The sequence below is a fragment of the Octodon degus genome, unplaced genomic scaffold (assembly GCF_000260255.1).
Source record: "Octodon degus isolate 3935 unplaced genomic scaffold, OctDeg1.0 scaffold00249, whole genome shotgun sequence".
In the NCBI taxonomy this organism is placed as follows: Eukaryota; Metazoa; Chordata; class Mammalia; order Rodentia; family Octodontidae; genus Octodon; species Octodon degus.
Genome location: NW_004524825.1, coordinates 422306 through 433893, shown reverse-complemented (window position 1 = coordinate 433893; position 11588 = coordinate 422306). Strand labels below are relative to the sequence as shown.

At 41.4% G+C, this 11588-nt stretch overlaps 1 protein-coding gene across 1 annotated transcript in view; it reads right to left on the bottom strand.

The window, feature by feature from the left end:
• The window catches only part of Gabra3 (gamma-aminobutyric acid type A receptor alpha3 subunit), a 289092-nt gene that overhangs the window by 32526 nt on the left and 244978 nt on the right, over window positions 1-11588 (bottom strand). Inside the window, exon 7 of the mRNA XM_004646005.3 lies at window positions 7354-7497. Within this exon, the coding sequence (XP_004646062.1) occupies window positions 7354-7497 (144 nt within the window). The remainder of the gene's footprint in view (window positions 1-7353; window positions 7498-11588) is intronic.

The window sequence follows — 11588 nt, the reverse complement described above, 5'->3', positions numbered from 1 at the left end:
TCATTTTCCCTTCCTTCCTTCCTTCCTTCCTTCCTTCCTTCCTTCCTTCCTTCCTTCCTTCCTTCCTCCTTCCCTCCCTCCCCTCCTTCCTTCCCTTTTTGCTTATCTCTGAGCCTTGCCGCCTTTGCGTCAGAGAAGCAAAGAAAATTCACATTACTGAGAACTGCAGCCTTTCACCTGGTTGGAGAGATGGCCCCTGTCCTTGCCCTTTTATTGGAGACCGTCTGTGTCCAAGGGAAATAGTCAAAAGGACAGCGAAAAGCCAGTTTTGTGTATTCACAGGCATTCACAGCCTAGATAGTTTCTATGGTGAAAAATTATAATTGGGCTTTTAGATATCCTAGCAAATTAATTCATTATATCAGCTGACTGAATGGGTTCTTTGAAAAGAACACAACTGAGATACTTGTTATGTCTGTAAGCTTCATCACTACCAGTGTGAGAACTGACACTTGAATCACATTGGAAGATTTTTTCAACTTCTCTTGTCCTGTTTTCATGCTTGTGAACCAGCTTATTAAGCTTCTTAGGTACCATGTGTTGTGTTTAAGATAATCGAGGGTAGAATGTACAACACAACACACTCTGCACATGAAGTGACGCAGTAGGTACTATCTCTGGATTAAAAACGCAGAGCTATTTAGCAACTGGACACTGCACATAACAGTATATTTTTCGCAGGCAGATCGCTGTGTCCCGTGCCTCCTTTCCTCTACTGCTGCCTCTCTGTGTTTCTTATTATGCAGCCTGCCCCTTGAACTGGTGTGCGGATTTTTCTGCTGCCTGGGCACTCCAGCTCCAGCCCAGTAAGCTCATCTGCGTCGAGTGTGGAGTATTGGAGGTTACAATGAAAAGCACATTCTCAGCTTAGCTACTTTCTGAGGTTATGAAACACACTAGAGGAGTGTGAAAATAGCCTGGCAAATTAACTCATTACACAAAGTGAAGATATTTTTTAAACCTATGTTTTCGACACTTCCATCTCTCTGTGTCTGTTCGTTCCTCTACATCTTACTTGCTATATTTTTCAATTGCCACCTCTCTGATCTCTCTTTCTATTTTGTCTTTTTTTTAACCTATGTTATGCATCTACAGATTATACACACAAGGACAACAATAATAAAACTGCTTGCTAACAAGTGACCGTATTTCTGGGAATGAGGGCTAAGTAGGAACGTACATTTCGAACTGCCCTCCTAGAAATTCATACACTACTTTGTCAAATAAAGGAAAATGGAGTGTGTGCTGAAGGCCGGGCGTGGTTTGGACACGTAGCCGCGGCTGCGAGGTCTTCCCGCGATCTGCGGACCATCATCGGAGCCTCCAGCGAGGCGCAGCGCTTTGCGACGGCAGCTGCTTCCTGCCGAGAAGTGCCAGCGCTGGGAGAGCAAGCCGGTCCTTCCGCAGCCAGCTTCCCATTCACGTTCTGGGCCTCTTATGGACAAACGCCCAAAATGTATAGTCTCCGTGAAAACAATATGCGTATGTGTGAGATAATGATAGTGGCGTGTTCCGAAATGAAAAGGTAGAGCGTACAGCAGTCGCTCGGTCTCTTCTTGGGGTATCATATATTTATGCCACATGCGATATGTTATATGATGGCTCCTCTCTCTCTCTCTCTCTCTCTCTCTCTCTCTCTCTCTCTCTCTCTCTATATATATATATATATATATATATATATATATATAATTAGTTTCTAAACTGGCTTGAAAACATTTGTCTACATTAGTTAAAATAATGTGGTAAAAATTCACAAGAGGGCTGGGGAGATAGCTCAGTAGTCTAAGCCCCTGCCTGGCAAGTGCAAGGCCCCAGGTTCGATCCCCGGTGCCACATGCTGTGCCAGCCACAGAAACAAGGTGTGGTGGTGCACGCTTGTAAGTGCGAGCTGCGTAGTGAGACACTGTACTAAATAAATAAATAAATGAATAAATAAAGGAAATGCAGAAGAGAGATACCATGAACAAAAACATCAAAACAGGGGATGTAGCTCCATGACACAGCAGTTGCCTTCCAGGAAGTAAAGGCCCACAGAGAGAGACACACACAGAGAAAGCAGACAGAGACAGAAGGGAAGGAAGGAAAGACATTTAGGTATGAACCTATGTGTTGGTTCATAGCGGGCAGGTTAGGATATGATAAATGTAGCATCTTTCTTTTCTCTCTTTTTGAAACAAGGTCTCACTATGCAGATTAGGCCGGCCTTGAGCTCACTTTGCAGCCCAGGCTGACCTCGAACTCTCAGTGATCCTCCTGCCTCAGCCTCTCAAGTGCTGAGATAATAGTCAGGCACCCATACACCCAGCTTGTAGCATTTTCATTCAATGAGGAAACACTGTTCACTAGTGAATATTAGTACAGTAGGACACCCCACCTCATAATGCAAATCAAAACAAATTCCAAATTTAGTTACACTGTAAATTTTTTTAATGAGGAAACAAAAACTGCTAGAAGATACAGTTAAAATGGCAGAAGGAGAAAGACATGTCTCTTGCAAGTGAGAGGCCGCGAAGGCGTGGGGTGCAGGCGGCGCCTGCAGAGGCAGCACATGGGGGAAGCCCGCCTGCAGGCCTCAAGCGGCACCCAAATCTAGAGGCTGCAGCCACTGGAGAGGCTTGGGAGGTGTCGAGCACAGAGGGAAAGCAGGCAGTTGACCTCTAGATCTCTATATAGCATAGTTAGGGCCTCCGACCTCCACAGACATGTGACTGTAAGAAACTTACTCTCCTCCCAGCAAAAGAAAGAAGGCCAAGGGCTCACTGCAAGCCACCGGAGAGTCTTTCTGTAGACAATGAGGGCAATTTCAGTGGATGCTAGCCCCTAGGTGAGAAAAGAAATTCCCCCGAAGAGCGTTTTTACACACTGTGCTAGTAGAAATACACTTTGAGGGCTGTCAACTTTAAACTCAATCTATAGAGCAAATATTGAAGGTTTAATTATAGGCATAGAACTGTATTTGTTTCCTACTGATTAACAAATTTATTTCTTATACTTTTGAAAGTCAGAATTCTAAAATGGTATTCGTGTTAAAATCAAGGTTTTTAAATTTAAAAAATGACACATAAACATGAAAACTTCCATATTGATGAGGAAACATGTCGTTTTGCTACCTATCCACATAGCTGGGAGAGCTGTATCCTTTTCTCATGCTCCCTGGGACGAGGCTGCCTGCATTTGCTGCAGTTGTCATCTCTCAAGCCAGCAGCTACGCATCTTCTAATCCGTTGCTTTCTGACTGTAGTCTCCCTGCGTCTCCTTTACGAAGTCTGTGGGTGATTATGTCGGGTTTATCTGTATCGTTCAGGATACTCTCGCTAGTTTGAAGTCAGAAGACGAGGAAGCCTGCTTCCTTTGGTAATTTGAATTTCCTTTCCATGTAAGCTAACATTTTACCAATTCTGGGTTTAGAATATGGATGTCTTTGGATGGTCATTATTCTATCTCCAAAATGTGAATTTTAATATGAATGTTAGCCCATTTTGACAATGGAAAGAAAAACTTTAGCTGGTAGCCTAAGCAAGCAAGAAAGGGATGAAGACATGGGGATGGAAGGGTGATAGAACAAGAAACTTAGGTAATTATAATAGCCAGCTATCACAATTTATAATGGAACTGAAAGAGCAGAGAGACAGTAGGGCGTAAATGGAGCGAGCAACACACTCATATACCTCAGACAGTCAGACAGTTTCTTTTTTTCTTCTTATTGTAGGGAAGGGTCTACAGGGTGTTCAGGGTCTCACCACTAGATCGGACTCATAGTGAACCACCTTTTTACAGCCTCCCAAGAGCTGGGATTGCAGGCGTGCACCACCGCGCCCAGTCTCCATTGCCCTCTCAAGTGCGCCCCAGGGGTCGGGCTAGCACAGCAATCCTGGGGATCGAAGCCCTGGCTCCTGTGCCTGCTTGCGGGTGCTTTAATCCGCTGTGCTATTTGGCCAGCCCTCAGACAGAGTATCTAGGTTTAACATCTGAAGATGAAAAACTAAGAAATAACAGCATCAACTCATTATTTATGATTGTGGAGGGAACCACTGGAATGTAAACCTAGAGGACTAAATCGTTTCGTGTGTGAGCCATTATTTCCTCATATGTAAATCTGGGATAATACTGACCCCCAGAGAGTGCTGCTAAAGTTTTCAATGAGCTAATACCTGTCTTCAGAACAGAGATCATTTTAGGTATTACACACTTCAAAGTTCATCATTTTCAGTTCCATCACCACACCCACATATTAGCTTGATTATTCTCAAGAAAACGAAAAAGAAGGGCTGGCCAGATATAGCTCAGCAGACTAAAGCGCCCGCTTAGGCAGACGCAGGGACCAGGGTTCAGTACCCAGCTTGCGGTGCCTGCCCCACCCCAAGGGCACACTGAGAGGAGACTGGGTGTGGTGGACAGCACCTGTAATCTCAGCCCTTCGGAGGCTGAAAACAGGAGGATCACTATGAGTCCAAGCGGCGTGGTGAGACCCTGTAGGCCCTGTACTAAATACATTTTAAAAAAGAAAAAGAAAATGAAAAGGAGTATCCAACTGCATTTGTCTGCTCAGGCTTCCAGAACAAAGTACCACAAAGTGGATGGGTTAAAGCAAACCCATCTTGTTACCTGACAATTCTGGAGGCTAGAAGTCTGAAATTAAGGGATTTATGTGTGTGTGTGTGTGTGTGTGTGTGTGTGTGTGTGTGTTTCCAGTTTTTACTTTTTCACAAAACAACAGTCATATTAGATTAGGGGCCACATTATTACGGTATGACCCCATCTTCCATAATTATATTTGCTGTGACACTATTTCTGAATAAGATCACATTCTGAGATATTGGGGTCAGAAATGCAACGTGGCTTGCAGGGAGGCATAATTCAATGGTAATAGCTGGCATGCTCACGCACTGCGAATGGGGACATGAATTCTTTAACTTGTCAGAATAGCAGTTTGTCGATATGTATTAAAATTTCAAAAGTAGGTCTACTCTGAAATAGCAATCTCAATATTCCGTCTGCATACTCCACAGATAATTACACAGAGGCAGAATGCTATGTGAATAAGGAAGGTATTCACTGCTTTGTTTATAGCATTAAAACAAAACACAGAAGCACATAATTGGCTAAATGGGTTATGATAAATATACATGAGGCCATTAAAATGAAGATGATGTTTTGCTAAAATTCATAATGAAATGCTGTACTTCCCACTACCAACAACACACATATTGTTAGGAATTTTCAGGGCTTAGTGGAATGCATTTTAATGTTGTTTTGTTTTATTTAAAGCAACCAAAACAAGTAATAATGGATGTGTGTTCATTCTGATTGTTAACACATCGTTATTAAATTTTGTGTATCTTATAGTTGGATCCTTTAATATAGTGACACAAAATGTGTTTCAGGTTAAATTAAATAAAACTAATATATAAAATAGCATCAGTGATATAGCTCCATTTATATAAAACATATTTGTACAAAAATGGAAAGAATATTCATAAATACAAAAGTATTCAGTCATTCGTTAATGCACCAAAATGTTCTCGGAAGACTTTCTAGAAAGGGAAATTAAAGAGTATAGCTGTCCTTCTGTTTCCCTGGAGATTTGGTCTCAGCAACTCTGTGGATACCAAATCCATCAGCTCTCAAGACCCTTGTAGGCATGTCTGCACCTTTTACTATGAATAACTAATATAAAGTCAACAATATGCAGTGTATTAATTATTGTAACTGTCTCACTAACCTGTCTTGAAACTGTCTCGTTGCTACTTCTTTCTCAATAAAATTAATACAAAAAATACCCTTGTAGGGGGCTGGCCAAAATGCTCAGTGGATTAAAGTGCCTGCTTAAGTAGAGGCAGGAGCCTAGAGTTCGATCCCCAGCCAGCAGTGCTGGCCCCGCCCCCGGGGCATGCTGAGATGAAGATTGAGACTGGGTGTGGTGGCGCACACCTGTAATCCCAGCTCTTGGGAGGCTGTAAACAGGAGGATCACTGAGTGATCTATGCAGTGAGACCCTGAACACCCTGTTTAGACTCCATCCTAAAATACAAAAAAGAAAAAAAAAAGACCCTCGTAGGAAATGGCTGAACATTCGCATGGAAGATATGGATGTCCTCTCCTATACTTCGCATCATCTCCCAATTGCTTCTAATATCTGATATCATGTAAATGGTAGATAAATAATTTGTATACTGTATCATTTAGGGAATAATGACAATATAAAAGCCTGTACATGTTTAATACAAATGGAGGTTTTTAAAACATACTTTAATATGCACTTAGTAAGATCCAGAAAACTAACTTTTTAATTTTCCCTATTAATTCATCCATGTCTTCTTGATTTTCCTATCATGAATGTCCTTTGTTGCCCATTTGATTAAGATGGGATTTTGGTTTAACTGAGCGAGGAAAATGGGCCAATGACCTATCTCAGAAGGTGATTTGGGTAGTGCAGAGGAGGGATGTAGATTTCCAAGTCCTTTCTGTCCTTCGCATCTACTTTAAATGTTACCACTTTCAGGCACCCAGCCCTAGTGCTAGGGTGCGCACAGAACAAGAGACAGACAAGATGACGTGCCATGAGGTTCTACATCTCGATGAGGAGACAGAAGGGCATGGGTGCTCTACTCCATATATGATCACAGATTCCCAGAGACAAGGGTTGCTCGAAAAGCAATGTTGAAAGTTTCCATCTTCACACAGCAAAAGTAGCATGCTGTATGTATGCCCCAGAATATATTCATTGTGCCATGTACTCTAAATCTGTTGAGGTTTTCAGGATGCCACCTTAGGCTTTCTTAGGCTCCTAGAACCACTCAATTTACAAGTAGACACATTTTAAGGCTCCAAAAGGAGTATCTAGCCACATCTGTCTGTATCTAAGACCTGGCAGGTTTTACCATGCAATGTATGTTTCTACAGTAAGTAGGTGATGCATTTAAGAAAATAATTCCATGACTACTACCCAGCTGTGCACTGACCTCAGATGGAATTATTAACTTGCTTCCTCAGCATCAGCTGAGTTAAGCCAATGTCTTAATGAAATATTTAGGATCAAAACTCTTATCTTCCATGAGCATGTCCTCCCTCTCTTATTGATTTTACCATAACTACTTTGCCCTTTGCTCGATTCCCTGAGAGGGAGCAGGCACTGTGCTTCAGAGGCACTTAAGAACCAGTTGGCCTGAGTCAGATGTTGACTCTGCCATTACACAGCTACGGCTTGTGGGAAAAAAACATTGAGTGTCTGTATGTGTCTGCTTTTCCTCACTGTAGCAGAACCTCTCTCACAACACAATTATGGGCACTTAGAACAGTGACTGCATGTGGTACGGGTTACACAAACATTTGTTGAATAAAATAAGTAAATACCTGTACTAGATCGTATTATCTCTGTCCCAACAACATGGCCCAACAGGTCATACTGATTCAGGCGAGATCCATCCTGTGCCACTTCCACAGATTTGTTCTTCCCAAGAGTCCAAGAATAAACCACTTCAGCTGTTGTGTAGGCATCTAAGGCAGAGAAAGGTCAGGAAGCACAAGATGAGAAGAAAGGAAAGCGATGGTCATGAGTCTAAGTACAACCTCTTACCAGCCCTCAAATCCGGTTATGTCTTCTATCTTTAATTGAAACCCATCCACTCAGGTGACAAACACCCTTTTATTTGCTACTATTTTATATATCACACACGTAGAAATTAACCCAAAGTACTCTCTTCCTCCAGTGACTCACTGCCAATAATTTTTCTTTCGCTTGAAGGCTCAACTGTAGGGGCAGGGGAAGAATGAGTAAATGTCATCTCAGGAAGACGGCACAAAGTCAAATGCCTTCAGAGCCCAGATAGTACCTTAAATGAGTGAATCAGCTTAGTTGCGAGGAAAGTAAACTGCCAGAAATGTAATCAAATTGTCTTTAATTAATTATGGGGTGATCATATGGGATAAAGCAAAACAAAAGTCAGAACAGTGATATTTTAAATTAAAGAATGAGAAGTCCAAATTAATAACAGCAAGAATTAATGATCACCATTTTCTTTCACAACTTACTTATTACCACTGCAAAGTGCAAACAAGAAACCTGACAATTTCTCTTTTGCATCTGGGTGTTAACGTTAGATCTTGTGTGCAGAATTCCAATGTGCACCTAGGAATGTTGTACATACTAACGGGAGTGCAGGTAAGGGAAATGCTGGGGAAACAAGGCAGAGTGATTTTCTTCTACTCAGTTTCCCAGAGGACTAAGTTGACCACAATCGCCACTTTGGACAATGGGTTTAGTATTGGAGTTGCTTGTTCAAGTGGGTAAGGAGTGTTTCCAACTGGTGGTGACAACTGCTATGCCCATAGAGTGCTCTATTTATTTATTTTTAATTTTAATTTTATTTTATTATTTAGTACAGATCTCCAGAGTCTCACTACATAGATCGGACTCATAGTGATCCTCCTGTTTTCAGCCTCCCAAGTGCTGGGATTACAGGCACGTGCCACCACACCCACTCTCGATCACCATCTCTGTGCACTCTGGGGGTGGGGCCAGCATGGCATGCCGGGGATTGAACCTAAGCACGTGCTTTAGTCTGCTGAGCTATCTAGCTGGCCCCAGGTGCTCTATTTAAACTTTTTGCTAAAAGCAAATCATTTCTAGTGAATGTATCAATGAACAAATGTAAAATATTGGTTTGTCAGAAAAGTCTGTAATTCTGGGTGCACATTTTATAATAAATCTGATACATATCTTGTAATCTTAACATCAATGCTTACTAGTGTACTAATAGGCATGTGCTTACATTATACTATTTAGGACTTTCTTTCAATACAGCTAAGAAAGCCAATTCCTGAGTTGCTTATAATGGGCAGCACATCCCCCCAGCCCAAATTCTTCATTCATGTCAAAATTCTCCTTAACTTCATGAAAGAAATGTATAACCTTACAGTGTTTATTCTGTTTTCATAAGCTGCAAAAGAAACTTTCACAAGAAATTCACTTTTGCACATAATTTGCCTTAGATAAGGTCTCAGTCATGTGTTCAACACACCAACAGTGCTTCTTGACATCTCACGTCTGACGCAATTGATACTTTATAAATTGGCCTCCAGAAGGTGCTTTGACGCCTAGGAAGGTATACTGCATTCTCCAGCAGTAACACCTAATGTAGACATTCAGAACCTAAGTCCACTGACCCTTCCATCTGTTTTCTTTAAGATTCCAGTTGGACATCTTGTCTATGCAGTAGTTGCCTCTTCTTTGTGCCTCTATTTTCTAAGATTTCAGTTATGTGTGCTCAGTCTGGTCCTGGAATATTGATGGAAAGTTCCAGAAAAAAAGCAACTTAATGTTTTAAACTGCATGACATTCTGAGCAAGATAATGGCAAATCATGCTGCTCTCCTCCTCCCCGCTTGGAACCATCATCATCCCTTTGTCCAGCATACCAAGCTGCATCCACTCCTTGTGCACTAGTCACGTAGCGACCATCTCAGCTGTCAGATGGGCTGTTGCGATAGCACACTACTTACGTTCAAGCAGCTACTACATCAGACCTAACACCGTCCTCATGCCAACATCCTTCATGTTACATCATCTCATTACATAGGCACGGCGTCTGGTTACACCATCACAGGAGTGAGTGCAGGATAAGAAACTCAGAGAGTCTGTGAGAGGTCGTATTTACATAACTCTTACACAGTGTGTTGTCAGAATTGTCCTGTTTTAGTTTTAGTTATTGTTAGTTTGTTACTGTGCCTAATTAATAAATTAAATTCCATCATAGATGTATATTCACATGGGAAAACACTGTATATACAGATTCAGAAAGAGCAGGAAGTCCTGGAACATCTTCCGTATTCCTTGAAACATCCTTCCTGCCCTTGCTACCAAAAAGTGCAGATAAAGGATACTAAGGTATATCAGTTATGCTTTCTATGATGGCTGCATACTTTTGATATCTGAAGTTTTGTTTTTCAACAAAAGCATACTTTATATGTGTAGTAAAGATGTTGAAATATTTGCCACTTCTATGAGGAAATGCAAACTGTCCCATCTGTTAGAAAACACAACCATCTCAATCTTTTAGTTTGTCTTTAAATGATAGATACAGCTCTAAGAACTATTTCACAAACATTCCTTTTAATTGTACTGGAACTCTTAATTATAAGTAAATAGGACTGCAGATGAACTTAATCATGGCAACTCATATTGGAGTTCTTTCCTCCAACAGGAGAAGCAAGGGAAGTGACAGCGCTCAGGAGAAATTGGTAAGTATGCGCCAGTCTACAAGGATAGCCAGTAATCAGCCTCAGCTAATTATGATTATGGAAAATTTGAAACTGCTCTTGTCAGACCATCTGATTTCATAAAATAATAAACAAATCTGGAGTCTTAAGTGACATGTCCAAAATTTCAACTCTTGGCAGCTAATTTGAAAAGTGATTAACAGTGTATATAATGAGCATATTGCATCTACAGCCCCAATTTACAACCTCTCATCAAGAGACTTCCGCTTACAGATGGCTACAGGTTCTTGTGATTCATTCTTGGCAACAAAAGCATCCTTCCTGGCCACTGTTTATCTTGGACTTCCAACTGGGATTGTAATTCTTTAAACTAATATCACTAAGGAGAAAGATAACCCTTCTCAGGAATATTCCCAAACCCTTACCTAAAATTTGTTTTGGTAACATATGATGAATGGGGGCAGGGGAGATAGCTCAGTAGGATAACTGCTTGCCTGGCAAGTGCAAGGGCATGAGTTCAATCGTTCATTCGAAAAAAAAATGTGATGAATGCCACCGTGCTATCAGTGAAATGTGATTTTACAAGACACTTGACCCCCAGGCCCATCCAGTGTTTTCAGTCTTTAATATATATGCTTGGAATCCCCTTACTCCTGTGCAGAGGAGCACCTAGCTATGCCTTCCTACCTTTGCCACCAAACGCTTGTAATGCTCTGTGTTTAAAGGGCAAGGCAGTGTTCCACCTAATCTACCCAAGAGTTTTGACAGTGTAAAAAAAAAAAAAAAAAAAAAAAACTACATGTTTGTTCGGAGAAAGAGTAAATGGCCAAATAATTTTTCTTTACCTCTAAGAAAGAAAAAAGGTTTCTTGTAGGATTTCCGAAGTTAAGCTGAATACCCTGAACAGACATCCCCAAATGTTAGCCTAAAAATCGTAGGGGATTCCGTGCAGGTGTAACAGTGCCCTGCACTAGAGTGCCTTAGAACCTCAAGAGGACTAGATGGCAACTTGTTTTATGCCCCAAATTTTAACATCCTTGAAAATGATATATGGGAACAAGGACTTGTGAAAGATACACTCTGTAACACAGACATCAAAGCAGAAAAGGCATGAACAAATGAAGGAAGAGGAATAAATTTTTCAAAAGCAAACTGAGGGCTTGGGTATAGCTCAGGGGGAGGGATGTGTTCAGCATGCTAAAGCCCCTGGGTTCACCTCTCTGCCTCCATAAAATAAAGCAAAGAAAACAAATCAAAAGGTACTTGATTGAATGTCTCCTTAAAGCCCAACCTCGCAAGGCAAACAAGTGGTGATAAGGCACCGTGTCCCTCAGCAAAGCACGCAGTCTGCTGAAGGAGATGGAGCCCAAC